Source organism: Erithacus rubecula, assembly GCF_903797595.1.
Source record: "Erithacus rubecula genome assembly, chromosome: 10".
NCBI classification, from domain to species: domain Eukaryota; kingdom Metazoa; phylum Chordata; class Aves; order Passeriformes; family Muscicapidae; genus Erithacus; species Erithacus rubecula.
Genome location: NC_136662.1, coordinates 27,274,702 through 27,296,001, shown reverse-complemented (window position 1 = coordinate 27,296,001; position 21,300 = coordinate 27,274,702). Strand labels below are relative to the sequence as shown.

At 44.9% G+C, this 21,300-nt stretch overlaps 2 protein-coding genes across 2 annotated transcripts; one reads left to right on the top strand and one right to left on the bottom strand.

The window, feature by feature from the left end:
- Positions 1–2,895: 2,895 nt before the first annotated feature.
- Positions 2,896–16,840, bottom strand: DARS2 (aspartyl-tRNA synthetase 2, mitochondrial). Its single transcript, XM_079313392.1, has 17 exons — positions 16,658–16,840; positions 15,506–15,605; positions 14,706–14,772; positions 14,353–14,454; positions 13,214–13,309; positions 12,011–12,134; positions 11,068–11,114; positions 10,296–10,402; positions 9,464–9,533; positions 8,747–8,926; positions 8,276–8,383; positions 7,048–7,110; positions 6,730–6,882; positions 5,731–5,949; positions 4,736–4,846; positions 4,441–4,516; positions 2,896–3,792 (listed from the first exon to the last, which is right to left on the bottom strand). The coding sequence occupies exons 1-17, from the start codon at positions 16,725–16,727 to the stop codon at positions 3,605–3,607; spliced, it is 1,881 nt and encodes a 626-aa protein (XP_079169518.1). The 5' UTR covers positions 16,728–16,840; the 3' UTR covers positions 2,896–3,604.
- Positions 16,821–21,266, top strand: CENPL (centromere protein L). The gene is made up of 4 exons (XM_079313402.1): positions 16,821–17,060; positions 17,173–17,424; positions 18,917–19,459; positions 20,246–21,266. Exons 1-4 carry the CDS (start codon positions 16,836–16,838, stop codon positions 20,315–20,317), a joined length of 1,092 nt encoding a protein of 363 aa, XP_079169528.1. The 5' UTR covers positions 16,821–16,835; the 3' UTR covers positions 20,318–21,266.
- Positions 21,267–21,300: the final 34 nt, after the last annotated feature.

Below are 21,300 nucleotides of genomic sequence, written 5' to 3'. Positions count from 1 at the left end.
TTAGTAAATTACATTGTAATTTAGCTAATCTCAAGAGAGATACCAGCATAATACAGGATTAAACTCCATTTTAAATTCTGGGATCACTTTCTGTCTTTATGGCATTTTATACAAAACCTTTCCAGCTAAATTCACCCAAACCACCTAGGATGGCTGAAATCAAAAGCTGCCATTTCTCCCCAGCTTGGCCCAACCTGAAATATTCTGGATAGGCTTGGAATCTTTTAAGAAAAAACCCCAAAAAACTAAAATAACTCACATTTTGGCTGCTGAGAATCCCATCTGTTGTGGAGGGGGGAAAAATACACTGAAACACAGCAGAAATGATCTCTGCTTCCACAAAGGGGTAGTATAAATTTACTGTTCTGGTCAAATCTATTGAAACATACACAGAGCAGGTGCTCCTAGAGGTGGGAAATAAACTGTCCCTCATTTTACCAGTGTTTTGTTCAGATCCAACAGAAGAAAATCAGTAAGAGGAGGGGTTAAAGAGTGCAGAGGCCCCACATCCAACCCTGGCTCCTTCACATCCCATCTGTGCCAGGCATGCAGTTCTCTGGAGTGGAGAGGATCATATCAGGGAACATTCAACCACACAGTCCTACCTAAAGAATAATTCTTAACAGAGGAGCCCAGGATATGGCATCTTCTAGCACAGCTTACAGAGCAACATTTCTCCACAGGTTTGTCTGATCCAGGAAAATAATGAAGAGCAGGAGCAACTAGGGGTCTGTGAAAAGCAGGAGGTGGTTTTGATGAGCACTGTGCTGAAGCAATGGTTTCAACATCTCTTTCCAGGATCACAGGCCAGCACCTTTTCTCCAGCAAGCAGGAGCTACTGGTCTGCACTATGACCAGCCCTGATTCCCATGGATTTCTTTGCAATACCTGTCTACTCTTGCTCCTACCAAAATGTGCAGCAAAGTGTGCCAAGCAGATTGTGGTTTTCAGGGATTTTCTGTAGATTTGGCTTCCACAAGCCCAAGTAAAATCTGACACAATGCTCTATAAAACAAACAAACAAATTAATATCTTCTCTGTGGCAACATAGACACAACCCTGGCAGACTGACACTGGTCTTCATTCACCAGTCCAACCACAAATGGCTGGCCTGGATTTGGGACACACCTTTTAACACTTAACCTAATTGTGGCAGGACAGCAGCAGCTCAGACAAGGTGTTTAGTTGCAGTTTTTATTTCTGTCTGCAGTGAGTCCCTCCTCTAGCAGTGGGTAAACAGGCAGCACCCAAAGCTGCTTGCACAAGAGGGATGTGCATGGCTGGGAGACAGCTCACATGTTTTAACAAGTGCTCTCAAAAAGAATGTTCCAGGCAGGGTTACATTTCTGCCTAAGCCTCCCACAGCATCAGCTTCCCCTTGAACACTTGATAATCCTAATTTGGGACTCATCAGAGGTAAACAGCATTTGCCTTTGCAAGCAGGTGCTAAGCAAGTGATACACTACTCCTGGTTTCACAATTAAAAAACAAAGTTCAGCACATTTTGTTTACAGTTACTATAAATAATAGCCTGGGGAGAGTGAAGAACTTTTGAAAGCAACTTATTTCCTATGTTCCATGATCTCAAACAAGTCTATGACATCCCTGCTTTGGGAACACAGATGATCCTCAAGTAAATTCTATGCAAATCTTAATCACACTACCAGTAAAGAAACTAAATCAGAAAATCCAGCATCCTCTAAACCAGCAATCTGAATATGACACATAGCCTGTAGTGGCTGTATTTTGTATCACCACTGACAAATAAGGAGAACAAAAATATCTGGTATAACAGCTCCAGGGTGACACTCCTCCCTGCAAAAACAACAACAAAAATGAAATAATTGCTTTTAAAATCACAGAATGTCCTCAGCTGGATGGGACCCACGAAGATCATAAAGATGATGATCATAAAGGTGACCATGGATCTGCTTAGGGAAGTATTTTTCAGGTCAGCTTCTCACTCACTGACAGAAAGAAAAAAAAAAACTAGTTTAACTACAGATGAATTGATTTCAAGTAGGAATGAATAGCCCATATGAGGAAAAAATTAAGGAATTCAGTGTTTGGCTAAAATGAATGTGAATACAAATCCAGGATTGTTCTGTTTTAGTTTAAATAATATTTAACTAGGTCTGAGACTGAAAATAACAATCATGCCAAAAGCAAAGAAAACATTTTTCTTTTACACATGCAACTCTACCATGTTACAATCTGCAAAGCAGCAGCAAGTCAACCCTAGTGTCACTTTCTATGGATGGTACTAAAAAAAAAAAACAAACCTAAAAACCACCCTTAAGGAGAAGAGCCACCTGCATTACTGATTCTTTTCAGCAGGACAGTTCAGTATGTAGAAAACAATTGTGAACACCACCATGTGGTGTTACCCCACAATGAGGAGACTGAAAGTGGCTAACCCTTGGAGCACAGCAGGATCTGACAATCTGCAGGACAGGTTCTCTGGCAGAAGGCAGGAGCTCAGTATCAGCTCAGACAAGAACTCAGACAAGTCTTCCTTCTGTCCTCCAGCACTTTCCTGGCATGTGATTCCTGCTGTCCATCCCAGCTGGGACACAGGAGCTCTCCCTTTTCTTCCTTTGCACCATCTTCTCACCTGCACCAAGGAACCTGTTTCCCTCAGTTCCCTCTGCCCTGTTCTGTGGATGTTCTGGTGTGGGACAGGGATGAACAGTTCTCCTTGGGGAGGAACTTGCTGTGCCTCACTCACCACTGCAGCAGCAGGTTTGCAGGAAGAGGCAGCACTTACAAAAGACTGGGAACTGTGATGTGCTCCCATGGATTTCTTGTCATCTCCTGGGGATGACCAGGAGTCACAAAACCAAACTGGCAGCTTGCTGTGGTAGAGAAAGTCCAAAGCTACACTCAGGCAGAATGACACAGCCAGATAAACTTTATTTATAAACATACAAACTCCTGAATGACTGTGCTGAAAGCACCAGGACCACAGGCCCCAAAGATAGATCAACATCTCCTTGATGAGTATTACAAGGACAACTGGTGCAAACATCATTGATGCTTCTCTCCCTCTCCTCTGAAGGGAAAACAGCTGAGTGTGAACTCCCTGTGGCAAAGTCCTGCATGATCTGGAGATAAGTTGCTGGCTGTGCTGAAGTTCAGCTGTGCAGTGTCCAGAGCTCCTGGTCCAGCACAGTTTTATTGTCACAGTGCTCAGCTGACATGATTTAATGAGGATCATGATTTAATTCCTGCCAGAGAAGTTATCTCCTCCAGAGGGGAGGAGGAACACTTTACAGGGAACATGTTAAAACTGAGGGTTGGGAAAAACCAGATTCCATCTTCAATACAATACCCAAAAGCAAACAGTCTCAATATCCTATTATAAAATTATGATCTTTTCTATTGCTTTTTTGCATGTCTTTTCCATTACTTCCCAAAGGTGAATTCCTATCAGGAAGACCCCTTATCTCCTCCCCACACTCCATCCTGAAACTGCCACAGTACAGTGGAGTTGGACTGTTCCTCACCCTGCCACAACAGCTGATACTTTCTGAACTGTGTCCCGGCCTTTAGAAGCTGTAACCACCTCTGGCAGATCAGATCAGCTTACATCACTGGCATGAAGTCAGTTTTTCTTTGCCTCTTTTTCTTCAAGAGGCCAGGAAACCTGAATGTGATATGGCTCTAGTTCTTCTGGAGTGACATAGTCTGGAGCATTGCCCATCAGGTCTCGTCCCCTGAAGGATTTTGGAAAGGCAATGACGTCCCGGATACTTGGAGCGTCAACAATGAGAGAGATCAGCCTGTCAAGTCCTACAAGCAGAAAACAAATTGCTGAAACACTTGAGTTATGGCTCTTTATTACCTCCCCTGAGTCAGAAAAACCAGAAAGATTGAGGAGGTAATATCACTGAGCTTGAAGAAAATGAGTGAAACAAGTAAGGGAGGAAAAAAAATTAATCTCAGCTGGTAGCAGATAAACAGATTTGCCTCGAGAGCAGAAATGTCTACCAAAATAAAGCTTTTCAATATTGCATGAAGTTCTGTAACACACTAAGGGCTGCAGGACACAGACAGCAAACACAGCAGAACAAAACCTGGGCAGCTGAATGGCAGAACAGTGGCAGGGCTCTGCTTCACAGCTCAGAGCTCTGTATCAACCAGTTTGGAAGGATTACAACTCAAGAGGAACAAAAGCCTCTGGGTGACTGGATGGAGGAAAGTCAAACTGGAAGACCACAGGTTAGAATACCTTTGTTTTTGGTAGGCTTTTTATTTTGGCAAGTGTAGGGAGGGTGTTGTTTGTTGGGTGGGGGTTTTCCCTATTTCTTTAAACCACAAACTTGCATTGTTTTAGAGAAAAAACCAAACCCTGCCATTTTCTGCATTCATGAGCAAAACAGGTGAGGAAGAAGGGAAGTGAGATACACACCTGTATCTGCAGAGCTACAGATCACTTACCTAAAGCAATCCCTCCGTGAGGTGGAGCTCCAAATTCCAAAGCCTCAATCAGATGGGAAAGCACCTCAGAATCCTCCTGCAAAATTACATTAAGAGGTGTCATTGGCCAAGCAATGCTCTTCCTATTAGCATCACAAGATGAAGGTACAATGAAATCATCTATTGCTCAGGGCTAGGAGTTATGTCTCTATCTGAAGAGCACACAAGTGTTTCTTTCAGAATATGCAACTAATATTTCAATTAATTACTGCTTTTAAATCTCCAAGAGAGCATTAGAGGCATCTGTAGGTGTTACCTTCAGCACTTTCTCCAGCACAAATCGCTGCTGTTCTGCACTGTGAATTCTGATGGAGCCACCTCCAACCTCACTGCCATTCAGCACAAGGTCATAGTGCTGGCTACGGACCTGCAGAGAGACAGGGACAGGCACCTTGGTGAGGCTGGGCCACAGTGCACCTACAAACAACCTGCACAGAGAGGGCAAAGACACTGGGAATGAAGCCATGAACTCTGTGAAACTGCTCTCTCAGGGGTACATTGCAATTCAGGTACCAGTCCTGCTGGACTGCCTCTGACTGATGTGAGAGAACAAATACTTTTGAAAAGTTCATCCAACCTGAAGCAAATGGGATGGGTCAGAATGTAAGATCTCTGTTTCCCAGAAGCTCCTTTTTCTGGGGCACATGTGAATACTTGCAGTCATCAGGAAGCCATCTCTTCCAGACATGTACAAGATCATAGAATCACACAATGGTTTGGGTTGGGAGGGACCTTCAAGATCCTCTAATTCCAACCCTCTGCCACGGGCAAGGACACCTTCCACTATCCCAGGATGCCCCAAGCCCCACCCAGCCTGGCCTTGAACATTGCCAGGGTGAGCCACAGCTGCTCTTGGCAAGCTATGCCAGGGTCTAACAGGGAAGATTTTTTCCCTAATACAAAGTCTACCCTCTTTCAGTGTCCTATCACTGTTTGCCCCTGCAAAATGTCCCCCTCCAGCTCTCTTGTAGCCTCTCTGGGCACTGGAAAGAACTCTAATGTTGCTCCTGAGCCTTCTCCTCTCCAGGACGAATAACCTGAGCTCCTTCAGCCTCTCCTCATAGGAGAAATGCTCCAATCCTTGGATCATCTTAGCAGCTTCCTATGGACTCTTGTCAAGATCTACACCTTCCTTGTGCAGTCAGTCCTACAAAACAACACCTCTTTTCACACCAAACCCAGCTGTTGCTTGCCTGGTTTTCCATGGGAGCAGCTGTAAAAGAGCCAGCAGGCAGGCATGAAGTTGGTTACCTTTGCAGGATCAGAATACAGGAGGCTGGCATCTGAAGGATGGGGGGCAGTGAAGGGGTGATGAGCAGATTCCAGCTCAGTGGGATTCTCAGCCTTGGGGAGGAAAAGGGGGAAATCCACCACCCAGAGGAAGTGAAAGGCTGTGGAATCACGGAGCTGCAGCCCAGCTGCCTCCAGGAGATCAGCACTCAACAGCCGCAGGGCCCCTAATGCAGAGCACTGCAAGAGAGAAGGGAGACATGGGACAGGCATTGCACCATCAGGGAAGGCTCTCAAACACCAGCCAGGGAAACACTGCTCCATAAAGGAACTACAGACAGCACCAGCTGCAAGGCTTTGCTGCCTTGAACACTTCTGCCTGAAATACAGCACCTTCCTGCTGAGGTTTGACAGACACCAAGTAAGGAGCCTGGATGGCCATGTTTTTCCAGCTATTTCATCTTCAGAACTTTCTCAGACTAACCTCCAGCTCCACCCACGTGGATTAACTGGGGGAGCACATGTAAGAGCCACACTTTGCAGATAGGGAAATGGAGGCACAAAGGAATACAAAATATTGTCATGCTATTGAGCAAAGTGTGACACATTACAATAAAACAATGCTTGGAAGGCAACATCTGCTGGCAAGAATAGAGAAAAGGATAGGGATAAAATCTCCCACCACTGCTGCTAATAAGTCATTCACTTATGAGAGGCACAATTATCTAGTTGACCTCATTTTCCAATCTGTATGATGCTTTCAAAATGAAGTTAAGAGAAAAGAAAGCACTGATTTGTTGCAAGGATTTTTGTATTTCAGCCTTCATTTCAGTTACAAGTTCTGCCCAGAATTGGACTAGAGGCCATAAAAATAATAGGTACATTTCATGCTTTATTTGCTGTTGCTATAGCTGCTGCTCCAGAGAAACAGAAAATTAGATGATGACCTATTTTAATAATAAGAAGAATCAGACTAAGGTCAGATAACATCAAAACCATCACCCAAGAAATGCCTCCTACCACTTGCTTGTGTTCTCCAGCTGCCAGCAGCACCACATCATCCTCCTGCATGTTCAGAGCTTGGATGAGCTCTGACTGCTCCTTCTCACCAAGGAACTTGGTAAGCAGAGACTTCAAGCTTCCATCAGGTCTGCAGATAATTTCCATGATTTCCTGGGGAAAGGGAAGGGTATGTTCAGTGCAGTGCTGCCCTCTCTTGCCTCAAAGCATCACATGCTTTGACTCTCAGCTGTTAAAAACTGCTCCCCTACCTCCCTCTGCCTTTATCACACCTTGTCACTCAGCCTTCCCAAAGCCTCAGGAAAGCTCCTGTCTCACCTGGTTAAACTGGGATTTTGCAGACTCCTTCAATGACTCCAAGTCTTTATTTGTAAGATACCTCTGGGGAAAGAGCAAGAGAAGATACAGCAAAGATCAGCTTGGAAAATTTGACTAGGTATCAAATCTACTGATTAAGCTGGTTCCAAACTTCTCCATTCTTTTATTTCTAGCTCAAGTTCTTATGAGGGCTGTGGAAGATGACAGGGGTCGTCTGTAGCACTGGGGTGGGTGTCTGCTCTGAGGGCTCCTTTCAGGAAAAGACCCCTCTAGATCTACATTTTTCAGCCCCTCTCACAGATAAATTTATCAGCAGGGTCAGATCACTGCCTCTAGCCTGCAGAAATAAGGTTACACCACCACACTGTGGCTGGGGAATGCAGAGCTCAAACTGGAGGAAGAACAGAGAAAAAACAACTGGGCTGACTACTGCATGCGAAGCCATGCAGTAAATGAGAACCTGCACCAAGATCTTGATTTTTTTTCATCTACTCCAGTGTTTCAGGTGGGTCTAGATGCCACTTTTGTGTTGCTCTAACAAACACCTCTGTCCTCTCTCATAAGAAGCCACTAACTTGCACTTTGTGAAAGGAATGAAAGGAAATCCCAAGGGAAACCATGACCACAAAGCCCTGTACCCCAAATACAACTCAATATTTTGAGGATTTGTTTTTCCATACTACAAAGATGCCTATAGCCAGAATTAAACCTGCTTCCTTGCCAAAATGCAGGGCTGTGTCAAAAGTCTTCCACATCTATTGTCAGCCTTGGATTTGGTCCATGACATTCTCATCACAAGACACAAATTGTACCCAAAAATGCAGCAGAAACAAACAGAAGGACAGGGAACCACCTGACCCTTTTCTGCCTGTCCCAGAGCTGTGCCATGCCCAAGCCTGTTTCACTCTCCTATTGCAAGGCACAATTTATTATGGAGATGCACATCAAAAAGGTGACAAAAAACAAAGTGAAACCCCAAGAAGGTTCCCTATCCTCAGGGGATCTTGCAGCTCTACTGTTTTCCTCTTCTTCCTAAGGATAAAATACTCTTCTATTGCCTTATCATTCTAACACCACTCAGCCCAAACTGACATAGATCACAACCAATCCCAAATTCCCTTAACAACACCAGTAATAGCAAGGAACATTTCCATACCAACAAAGGAATTCAAATTGGCATTTGATTTATTCCACATAAACCATAAACAGATGTAAAAGCATCACTTACCACTCCCTGAGGGATACAAATGGCTCTGATGGAGCCATGTGGGTAACTGAGGGCATTCTGCACAAAGTGAATGTTTGATCCTCGTAAAACATCACTGATATCCACAATCTGACAAAGGAGAGAGCACAGGAAAAAGCATTGCTGGTAGGAACACAAAGGAAAAATTCCTGCACCTGTCTTAGCACCCTCAACACTATTCCCTTTTAGGAGCTTTTGCTCTTGAAACAGTCAAGATGCATTGCTCCCTAATGCTAAATCACTTTTAAAATAAAGTTTTATTAGAACATATATTTTCCACAGTCAACTGATCAAATCCTCTCTTCTTAAGCAGACTGCATAAAACAGAATGGGACAGACACCTTGGGTAAATTACAGCACTCAAAACTCCAGCCAACCATGTATCCATGATGCAAAGGTTATTAAGACTGACTGAAAGGTAAAGCTGCAGGTTTCCAATGGGCAAAACCTCACCTTCATCCCAAAACGAGTGTCTGGCTTATCAGTCCCATACTCAGCCAGTGCTTCCTCATATGTCATGGAAGGGAAAGGAGTTCTAATGGAGCCTCTTTCCTCAGGCCAGGAATATTGCAGGAGGCCCTCTATAAGCCTCTGGATTCCAGTTTGATCTACAAAGGACATCTCTATATCTATCTTAAAACAGAGAACAAGGGGGGAATTCTACATTAGTTACAGATTGTGCTTTCATGCTGCTACTTGTGAGTACAAAGCCAGCAAAAAAAAGAAACAACACACAAAATGATGTCACAGCATGACTGCATTAGGCTGGGAACAGGCTTAGGATCACCCTCCAGGCTGATGACTCAGGCAACAGCCTCCTCAGAGAGTGAATGAGGTAACGATGACAAGGACACCAGAAGCAGCCTTGAGTGAACCAGGCTAACTCAGCCTGGGATTTCAAGGCTGAGGAATGGGATGTCTGACCTAGCAGCACAGGAGGAGAATGCATCATCAAAGTAGCATCACTGCTGCAACACAATTCCCACATCTGCACCTGGGGCACTGCAGCCAGCCAAGGACAGGAACATCCCACATCAACTCCAAGGGCTGTGTCTGTGAAACACACACCAACCAACCCTACACCCCCCAAGCAGCACCAGATAGCACAGACTAAGCCTCCAGAAGGGAAAACAGCTATGAGGCAGCTGGGCTGAGGAGCAGGGTGGTTACCTGGGTGAACTCTGGCTGCCTGTCAGGCCGTGAACCCTCATCCCGGTAGCAGCGAGCGACCTGGAAGTACCTGCAGTGACACTTGGACTTAGATAACAACTTAAAGCATCCCTGAACTGAACTGTGGCTATAGAACTGATCATGCAAAAGATAAGGAAAAAAGAAGTAAAACAGAGAGAGTGCTCTGTTCCCACAGCAGGTGATCTCTGGTCCCATCCCTTCAAAAGAATGGAATTTTGAGTGGAAGCAACTCTATCAGCAGCTGTATCCATCTCCAGCCAGATCTTCCACAGGCATATGGAGACTGCCAGGTGAGCTGCCCCTCAAGGGCAGCACACTCAACTCTTTATTCCACCTTCCACTCCAGGACTCTCCAAAACACTCAGACAAGACCTGGCCTGCAGTTCATCATGTGAACAATTGTCTGTCTCCCTGTCCATCCACTTCATTTGCCCAATTAATAAAGCCCAATTAAAAGCTCTGCACTTGGGCAGCCTGACATGCTTTTTTCCTTGTCTCAGGCATGCTCAGCTGCCCACCCTCACCTCAATTAGCTGTACAGGGTACTCCTGGAGCTGCTTTTATCACACATTAGATTTTCTGCCCTTCAGGCAGGCTCTGCTTCACATCAGGTTTGTGTTTAACAAAGCAGTAAAGATTGCAGCTACCCAGAAGGATACATTTCATCTGACTATAAAGTCCCAAGTATTTAAGGATCCCTCTTCAAGATACAAATCCTTGGCAGTAAGTTTTTTTGGGAGAAGTTTCTAAAACTTCACAGATTAAGCAATCAAACCCTAGACAGGACATGCAGAGTCCAAGAAACTCTTACCTGTCCAGTCCTCCTACCATGAGGAGCTGCTTGAACTGCTGAGGACTCTGAGGCAGAGAGTAGAACTTGCCTGCTTCCCTCGAGGGCACAAGGAATTCTTTGGCTCCCTGGCATCAGAAAGAAAATTTACAGAGTTCAGCAAGAAGTGGCCCCAATTTCTGACACAACAAACACTGGAAGTGCAAGAGGAAAGGACCTATTTTCCCCATTGTTTGTACTTTGCACTTAGCATCTGTTAAGAAACTTGCTCTAAAATATTCCAAAGGAGAATTCTCTACCTTCTCCTCAGAGACTAATGCATAATAGACCATCCATCTTACATGCAAGAACTCCAGATTAGATGCATCAACAATTGCTCACCTACAGCTCTCTTCTCTCTGACTATTTTTGAAGTGAAAGAAAGGAATATAAGATCAGAAATTAAATTTATTTGAGTATTACCTCCACAATAACCTACTGGTCAAGAGATAAATGCTGAAAATACAGTGTTTTAAAGTTTTTTGGGTTTATAATCCCAGGATAGACTTGCATTCAACATGTGACCTACAAGGCAGAAGCTTATTTCATCTGAAGGTTCAAAACCAGGACATAATCAGAAGTTATCATCTCTCCTCTTTCTCTCCCTCTACTTTAAAAAGGATCTGTGGATGACATCAGAAGTTCCACAAGCTCTTATTTAGCAAGGGAAAAGCAATGAAGGCTGAGTGGCAACTGGAAATGATTCAGCCCTGACTGTGCAGCTGCAGGAGGCCAAAAAGCATCACATACATACCCCTGGGGTTCTTTTAAACAGAGTTGGAGTTTCCACATCCACAAACCCTGGGAAACAAACACAGAATATGCTGAGAAGAGGGAGAACTACATGACAGAGTAGGCTAGAGTAGGGTTAGTCAGCAAAATAGGTCATCTAGCATACCATGGAGCCTCTCCAAAACCAACACACTTTACTACTGCTAATAATTATTCCTGTAATGACGGATCTAAAAGCTCTGAGCTACTCTGATGTCCTGCCAGAACTGTTGATGACAAAGGACTCCAAACAGGCTGAAAATGTGTTAATTCTCTATCTATTCTGAACCAGGCACTGATTTTCCAAAAAGCACTTCCTGATTTTAGGAGAAGCAAAGCCCTCAACAAAATCCATCCCTTTGGCATGCCTCAACTGTGTGACCAAAAGAGGGCAATTACCTGCAAAGAGTCTTTTCTCATTGGAAACAGCTAATTTGAAACAACTGTCTTGTAACATGCCAAGAGATTTCAATACACTTTGTTCTTCAGGCCTGACAACATCCCACTAAAGAGTCCACCACAGACACGTCCTTGTTAAGTGGGACGACTTTGGAGTAGCAAGTTGGCTAGGAATGTCTGCCAGCACTAGGAAAAAGCAGCAGGGAGAGCTGAAATGTTTGCTCCTGATGCCTGAAGGGGGGAAATAATGCCTTAAGTTTAGCTTTTATATTTTCCAGATTCTGTACTGTATTAGGGTGTGACTCTGAACTTCACATAAAGTGTTAGCAAGTTCCAGCTGTAATCGGACAATTAACCCCAATATGGAAATGGACCAAAACTTATAAAAGCATGAAACTCGTGACTCTGAGTCCACCTTGGATGGAGCCACAGCTGGGCTCTTGCACTGCCCCAGGTGCTCCCTTTTAAATAAATCCCTGCTTTACTCCTTTAGCAGTGTCCAGCCTGTGTTCCAGGCAGCTCCTCACCGTGCAGATTGCAGAGATACTGGCGCATCCTCATCACCATGGCAGATCTCAGGCGCAGGTTGGACTGCAGCCGGGCACTGCGCAGGTCCAGGTACCGGTACTGCATCCGCAGCGCCTCCGACTTCTGCGGAGGAGAGAATCGGCATCAGGAGACAAAATTCAAACTGCATGTCCACTGAAATGCTCCTAAAGCCAAGGGGGAAAAGGGAGAAGGCAAAAAGGGATGGTGCTTAGTTGTCACAGAAGTTGTGGCTGCTCCATCCCTGGAAGGGTTGAAGGCCGTGTTGGATGAAGCTCTGAGCAACCTGGTGAGAGGAATGTCACATTTGTCTTTACAAACAAGCTGTAGATCTGCTGGTAGATAAAGTCAGCACTGAGAGATAAAAGAAACAATGGGATGGATACCACTGACTGGTGAATGGGAAAAAAGATTTGCCTTTACAAACTGCAGGTTTGCTGGTAAATGAGATTTGGTATCGGAAGATGAAAGAAACAACAGGGAAAAACTATGAATTGTATAAGAATTAAAAATTAAAAGGAAGGGTTGTACATTGAAGGGGAATCTCAGGTATCAGGTGTTCAGGGAAGTTTGTGCCTCTCAAGTACCTCAGCCCATGGGGAAAGAGAAAGGGAAAAGCAGCTGGGAAATTGGGATAAAAGGAGGCTGTGTCCTCCAAACATTGAGAGATCCCAGGGGAATGCCCCATGGCCTCTCCCTTTATTCCAGTAAAGCAAAAAGGACTCCTCTGTCTCCTTTTTGGACACAAACCTCTGGTGTTTGTGGATTAATTTTCCTTACACTGGTTGAGTGGGTGGCATCCTACCCATGGCAGGGGGTTTGGAACAAGGTGATCTTTACGGTTCAAGTAAAACCATTCTGTGATTCCAAAGTCAAATAAAACAGCCTCATTTCACACTCAAAAAGCACAGCATAGACCCATTTCTTTCACTCTTTCCCTTACCATCAGTTCTTCCAGAAATCTGGGATCATTCAAGCCCTGTTTTCTGCTTAGTTCTAACTGGAAATAAATCCTCCCAGCAAACAAACAGCAGCCGTTTTAAATACCATCATTCCTCCAAAGTGAAATGGGGAGAACCAGACTCAACTCTCAGATGTTTTGCCATCACCCTGGGCAAATTCCCAATTTAATGAAAAGCCACCACTTGGATAAAAAAAAAAAAAGAAAAGAAAAACACAGACACCTTGATAAAATCCTTGATTTCAAAAGGCAGCTTCTTGCAGGAGTTTAGTATCTCTGCAGTCTCTGCCTTCACTTCAATATCCCCTGTTGGCATTTTCTAGAACAAAAAGGCAAGAAAAAAATTAAACTCAAAACAGTTGGACAAAGGTATTTCACAGATGGTCAAAGAGGAAAAAAAGAAGCAATGTGATTACCCTCCCTGCCTTCTAACACAGTGCATAAGTCAGAGAGCTTCTCCTAAGGACAGATTTCTTCCAGATTTCCTTTCTGGTTAGAGAAACACAAGTCACCTCACCAAAGATGGCAGCTTTTTTCCCAGTAGCATACTGGTCTCTAAACACATTAACCTCAGCAAAACCACACAATGTAGGTTTCAGTGAGCATGAACAGCAGCAGCCCTTAATGCCAGTCAGAAAAGGCAAATCATGAGGAACTTCTCAGAACTTCCAGCTCTAAACAGCAGTTCTCAGAACTGGTCTTCTTTTGACTCTGTCCCAAGGGAGGGCAGGCAGCTCCCCTCACGTAGCACTGAAGCACAGCAAAGTTCACTTGATCCTGCAGGATCCTGCTATTTACCAGGGGAAAGGACATACAACCTTTCCACAAAAGAAGAAATTAATAAAAGAAAGAAAGGCATTGCTTGAAGCCTGGATTTTAAATTGTCATCTACAAGATGGAGCAAAAAGGTGTCATGATCATAAATACAGTCCTCTTTTTAGACCTGCCACTTACATGTACAATTCTAAAAGATCAATTTACAGCTGATTACAATGACAGCTGAGAAATGCAGAATATTAAAAAATTGTTTCCTATACAAGGAGACTGGCAAAATCAATAAACATGCCATGGAACTCAAAATGACAATATTTGCTTTCAAGCAAAAGAAATTCCCACCACACTTTGAAAGCCTGGAAAAGCTAGCACTACCCTTGCCAAGGGCTGGGATCCAGTTTAATTTGTGCTTTAAGATCCTCCTGCTATCTGACACAGCACTTATGTCACATCACACTGAAGATGGGCTACCACACAACCAGAACAATCGTGGCAATGCTCTGACACAAAGCCCACCATAATCCCACCATCCAGGGTTGTTTCCTTCAAGGAATGGAAGCCCTGAGAGCCCCCCCAGCCCCTCCTCACCGGGTTCTGCTGCCCCAGGGGTCGAGGGGACACTGTCCCAGTCACTCGCACCACAGACTCCACTGGGGCACTGGACAGCAGCTCCTTCAGGTGGGAATGTGCCTGCAGGGAGAGGACAGAGCTCACAGAAATTCAAACAGCACAAAGGCACCTCAATCCAAAATCACTGGGAAACAGCACTGATGGCTCTGTTGCAGTGTCAGGTCAGGGCTCTCACAACACTTCAATCTGCTTATGAGTCAGAGCACTCAGTTTGACAAAGTTGCTCTTTCTCTCTGTGGCTGCTGAAGCCAAGCTATCAAGGGAAAAAAAAAAAACCAAAACACCCAGAATCGTGTTTTGGTAGCACTTACCTCATCCTGAGGAATGATGACCTGGGTCAGTCCCTGGAAATCTCTCAAAACCAGAAACAGGCCTTGTCTGAGCCATGAAAAGCACAAAAGGAAAAGTATTTTTTTCACAAATCTAGCAGTTTCTACTTTTTAAAAGCATATGGCAACTGGCTATGCTTTCAGTACCCTGCAAGTCATCCCAAAGCACTTCCAAGTATTGAATTATACACATTTTTCCCACACCTGAATCTAATCTTGAACAATTTATTTCCCTTTGTGACCAGCCTCAGACAACATGCAAATAACCATGAGAGGCAGAGTTTTAACTTGAGCTTTCATGCACACAGAGCAGGGATTCAGGACACGTGAATTCTCCTGGTGGAATCATCATTCAGCTAAAAACAATTAAATGAGCAATAAAACTAAAGTGCACATGGAATAAAAACAACAACTAAATCATAAATCAAGAAGGGGAACACTTGTCCCATAAAAAGTTCCACATGAAAAATCCACACTGCCAGACCCAGAACCATAAATGCTGATTTCTTCAGATGCAGCAGGGACAGATGCCACTGTGCTTTATCCATCAAAAAACTGCCCAGTGAGACATGCTCTAGGGTCTTGAAAAACAAAATCACCAGGATCACATTGCAATAACTGCAACTCCTTTTCCTGGGATTCCATCTTCAATTGCTCAAAAATGAGATGCTAAAATCAAAAATCCCATACAGACCATTCCTGGAGAGCAATGCTGGATGAAACACATCTTAGACTTGGTCTGGCAAATAATCCTCTCCATTTTCACCATGGTTTGCACTTACCTTTGATACTGAACCCATCCATACAGGGTCACCTTCTGTCCCACATGAGCAGAACGCAGCTCTCCACACGTGTTGGTTCGGGTGACAAAACTGTTAAAGTCTTAAATTAAAAAAAAAAAAAAAAAAAAAAAAAAAAAAAAAAAAAGTAAATATATATAATCTCTTATAGCTTTTGCAGATGAGACAGAATAAATAATAAGAGTCTTCCCTCCCAATACAATTTATACATATATGGAGAAGTTACTTCATATATAGATCTGCACCAAGATACTCTGTCATAAACACGAAATTAAGCTAGTCCAAATGTATTTTAAACAGGGATTATTTATGTTTCTCAGTTAAACTTTTTATAGATACTTGAACACAGCCTTGCTGCAAACTGTTGCCCTGCAAATTCCAGGAGCAAGAGAAGCAAAAGTCACAGATCAATCCTGAGGGACGCTGACAATGTCACATTTAAATCCAGAATCCCAGAGCAGAATCAAGGACCTTAAGCTCATGTCATTCCACACCCCTGCCGTGAGCAGGGACAGTGACTGGGCTATGCCAGGCTGTTCAAAGCCCCGTCCAGCCTGGCCCTGGACACTGCCAGGGATCCAGGAGAAGCCACAGCTTCTCTGGACAACGTGCCAGGGTCTCCCCATCCTCACGGGGAGGAATTTATTCCAATATCCAGCCCAAACCTGCCCTCCTTCAGCTCAAAGCCATCCCCCCTTGTCCTGCCAGCTGCAGCTCCTGGTGGCGACACAGAACGGGGCTTAATAAAGCAGGAATTCAATGGACACGGAGGACACCCAACTGACGTAAACTGAACAGTTCCTGCCTGGAACAAGTGGGAAAAGGCCTGAACCACGGTCACAGAAAGCTTTGCACACCCTCCGTGAGCCTGTAATCATGGCCTAAGTCATAGGACACCATTTGCAAGGAGAAGCCTGAAGGATACCACTACCTGTATATATATGTAAATAACTTTATGAGCCAATCTCCCTACTTTCATTACGGCCTCCGGAATTGAAAGAGATTTACACAAGTCTATAATAAAGTGATACAGGAGAAATAACTTTATATTAATCGGCTGTGTGGACTACCCTGACCTGTATCCCGGGAGCAAAGGAGCCCAAATCTCGCGGGGACGAGACCAGCGCTCCTCACCTGGAGCCGCAGGTGCGGCGGCAGCGGCCGCGCGGTGCAGCGCCCGCAGCAGCAGCCGGGGCAGCGCCATCCCCCAAGAAACACGCGAGGAGCGCCACGAGCCTGCGGGAAGCGACAAACGGGAGCTCGGGAGGGGAAAAGGGCAAAACCCCCTCAGGCGCTGCCGCCCGCCTCAAAGATGGCGGCGGGGCGCGGCCCGGCGCGGGGGCCGACGGGAGCCGCGTTCGAACGGCGCGGGCGGGCCGCGGCCGCCATGGCGGAGGAGGCGCTGGAGGACGGACGGACGGCGCGGACCCTGCCCAGCCTCAGGCAGCTCTCCCGGGCTCTGCCCTTCGCACGGAGCCACGGCCGCCTCGGCGTCAGCGCCAGCGGCCGCCTCACCGTGCCGGCGCTGTGCTCTCAGGTACGGCGGGGCCGCCTCGCTGTTTGTCTCCTCGCTGTCCCCGCCCCGTCCCCTCAGCCCGCGCGGGAAGAGCGGGCTCCAGCCCGATCCCCTCGGCTGTGTTTTCCCCTAGGAGAGCGCGGATCCGCAGCAAACGGCGTTCGCGCTGCGCAAAGCCTGGACGCTGTACAGCGTGACCCCGCTGCACCGCTTCCGCCGCTCCCGCCTCAGCGACTACGCGCGGCTGCTGAGCGCCTTCATCGCCGCCGAGAAGCAGAAGGGGCTGGCCGTGGAGGTGGGCGTCGAGCTGGACATCAAGGTGGCCCTGTCCAGCCTAGCCGAGCTCCGGGGCAGCGAGCTGGACCAGGCTGCCCTCCTGGTGCAGGTGAGAGGGCTGGTCTTGCTGTGGGGAAGCGCGCTGTCTTGAAAGAAAATCGCAGAATTAAACCCTAGCTGTGTCCATCACACATCCAGTGGGATTTAATGAAATTGAATCCTGTCTGTTTTTAACTGGAACGTTTATAGTCTTAAGTTGTGCCAGGGGGGGTTTAGGTTGGACATTAGGAAGGATTTCTTCACAGAAAGAACTGGGAGATGGTGGAGGTACTGTTATAAATGAGAAACAAAGTCTCGATATTCAGCAAAATTTCGATTGGTTTATTTTATATAGACAGAACAAGCAGCGCGCTGGGGAAAACGTGAGGGGTCACCGCCCACTCCACACTTCCACCGAACTTGGTTTGCAGCTCCTTTTTATAGGATGATTTTCCGTGTAGTAATCAATAATTGTTATTGCTTTGTTGTAGTCATTCTGCAAGGTAAGCAGTGGTGGTCAAAGAAACTTCCAAACTTCAGTGGGACAGCTCTTGGGACAATTGGTCATGTAACCATCTGGTCTTGGCAGATAAAAAACAAATGAAGTGGGAAGTCTGATCTTTAGCAGATAGTTTGTGATTGATTACACGAAGGCAGGAAATCTGATTCTGCAGAAAAACCTTTCACACTATAAAAAACTTTTCTTTTTTTTTTTACAAACTGGTATACACAATACTCATAACAGGGGGATTTAAACAGAGTGGATTTAATCATGTATTTCCCTTTATCTGGGTCCATGTTATTTTTTTTTTATTTTATTTTTTTAAGTATTCTGGTTTATACAAGCTCCAAAACTTCTATGATTAACACTAATCTTTTATCAGTTATCCCAGTACCATCTCTGGAGGTGTTCAAGGAAAGACTGGATGTGACACAGTCAAAACCCTGGTCTAATGACAGAGAGGTGTTTGGTCATAGGCTGGACTTGATGACCTTAGAGGTCTTTCTCAGCCTAATTGATTCTGTGATCCCCTAAACCATGCATACAGTAAATTGCAAGTTTGAGTTCAACTTTTTAACAGCATCAGAGTACGACTATACAGAGCAATCTCTGTCTGATGTTTTAGTTCAGCAGTCAATTTACTGCCAGGACTCAGATGGCTTATTCATCTTCCTGGATAAAGCTGGTATAGCTGGCCAGAGTCAGGTCTAATTAATATTTCTTTTTTAATTTTTAATTTTATTAATAAAATGCTTTGCCTCAAGTGAAATGTGCTACTGAAATGTCAAGTTCATTGTGGTTGTAGGATGTACCATACAAGTTAAACAGCATAAACTTAAAACTCAGAGTTGCATTCAACTTTTAGGGATGCAATGGATAGACTTACTAACTGTATGTGTTTGACAGAAAACAGCATTGCATGCACGGTCCTAAAGGAAAAAAAAACACTTCCACCAAAAACTTAAAAATTTTAAATCAAAATCTGTTTTTAGCTGATGAAGAAAGAAAACAGCCATACTTGCTTTCTGCAGCACTGAAATGCTTCTTCTCCCCATCCCAGCTCTCCTCAAGGTCACGAGCTTCCTCCAAGAACTCTGAAGACAAGCTGGTGTGGTCGGGCTGGTTCTGCTCCATGTTTGGAGATGAACTTTCTGAGAACGTGCCAGAGAACTTCACCTGCCTGCCCCTGTTCCTGACCCACGGGGCTGAGAGCTACACCTCCTTGGTTGGAAGCTGGTTCCAGAAGACTTTTGACTGCTGCTTCCGCCGCCTGGCCATCAGCCCCCTGAACCTCAGCTGGATGGTGGCCATGTGGGCTGGCTACAAGCTGGAGAGAGCTGCCTCTGCCGTGGAACTGGTCTTCTCCATGCCCTGCCTGTCCCAGCCCCTGGATATTTCATATGCCATCCACCCAGAGGATGCCAAAGCTCTGTGGGACACGGTGCAAAAAACGCCAGGAGAGATCACCCAAGGGGAGGTGGATGTCTTCATGGACTGCCTTTATGCCCACTTCCACAGGCACTTCAAGATCCACTTGTCAGCTGCAAAGCTGGTGAAGGTTTCCACAGGGATTGCCTCAGCACACTGTGATGGGATTGTAAAGGTGAGGCCCCAAGGAGCAGGTTATCCTAATGCTGGCCAAGTAAAATAGCTGTACCTGAAGATCTCATGGGGCAGCTTCCAGTACAGTATTTTACTACTACTGTTTTGCAGCAGAAGCTACTTGCCTGGGGCCAGAAATAGGTGTATTAGCTATGATATGAGGAAAATTTCTTAGGCCGTAACAAAATTCCTTTTGGACTTAAAAAGATCCCAAAATTAAGAAAAGTTCACTAGCTTTCTAGTGTTATAGTTATTAAGACACAAGCTGAAGATTCCTTCACGTGTAACCCTTTACATAAAGGTGCTGGCCTTTCTACAGAGGTATCTCTAATATCCTTCAAGCAATATTTTCTTCTGAGTTAAAGAACAGTTTGTGTAATTGCAACTGTGTAAATTTACCCTGTGATGGGCCTTGGCACATTGTGTAAATGCAATTGTTTAAATTTAGCCTATTATGAGGAGTACATTGCTTGTTTTTAACTGTAATAACTTAAAACTGTCTGAAAGAACTTTTTCTTTTGCAGGCAAGCACACAAAGATATCTCAGGCTTTCTGAAGGGTGCTCTTGTGGAATGTTTGTTGTGTAAATTCAGTTATGGCTTTTCATAATGGGACAGAGTTCATATATAATCAGTGTGGGAAAAGTACGGGTACCTGAAAAGCAACAGCAGAGCAATTGAATAAACACAAAACACTTGGTAGTTTCCTTCCTACCAGGGCTTCAGGGTGCAGAAATCTGGCAGTTGCAGTTGTTGCTTTGACACACTTTTTTTTCTCTTTCCTGCAGATTCTCCACAGCCAATACCTGCCTGGAGTGCTGATGCTACTGACTGAACTTGCAATCTCTCAGATACAGTGAGAGCCAGTGCAGTAGCTCTTCATACTAAAAAGGCTTTCTGTCTGGACAATCTGTGCTGAGGAACCACCAGGAAACTCACTCCTGCAACATCTTCTTTCCTCTCATTCTGGCTGTCCAAAGTTGGACTGTAACTCCAGCACTTGGCTGTGTAACTCCATGCCATGCACAGCAAAGTCAAGCAGATATTTGGCCCTGAAGAAGGGCTGCAGTGCAAACTTGTGACCTTTGTTTTCTCAATGTCACTCATTTCATTTATGTGCAGGTATCAGCTCAGAGACAAACAGTGCAGATTCTTGATGCAACTTACTGACAGGTATTTCTCTTGTTTCCAAGTTGGTTTTCAGTGGACAGCCTAAGTTACAACTTGGCCTTGCCTAAACTGTGCCTACTCTTAGTCTAGTCTAAATGCAAAGTTTAGCACACCTGAGAATGGGTGCATGCTCTACATTCCAGGGGAGAAAAAAAACAGGTTTATAATTCCCCTTTTAGCTTGTTAAGAGTATTTGGTAATGATGATAGTGTTTATTTATGTTGCAATTGGGCATGAGATTGGACACAAGGTCCTCTCAGGCAAATTCATAGATAGGAAAGTGAGGTGTGGATAAGCTTGACAGTTACTAGGCTTTGTCTTGATGTTTGTAATCTTGGATGTAATCCTGTGGGCCAGAGAGCTCTCAGGGTTAGAGCTGAGTGCTGTAATTTGATGTTGGATCCCTCCCTTCTGGAGCAGGTAAGAGTTCAGAGGGACAGCTAAGGAACAGAAAGTAGTACCTGCTAAGACATCTTGCAATACAGTACTAAATAAAGAAAATATTTTCCATCTTTTGTCTTAAGGAAAGACCACCTATGTCTAACTAAATGTATCCTTGCATGGGGCTCATTTCCAACTACAGCTTACCTGACCAAACCACCATTTGTTACTTATTAAATGCTTTTGTGAGCAACAAAATTCCAAGTCTAGTTTCTTGCTTCACACTTGTGCA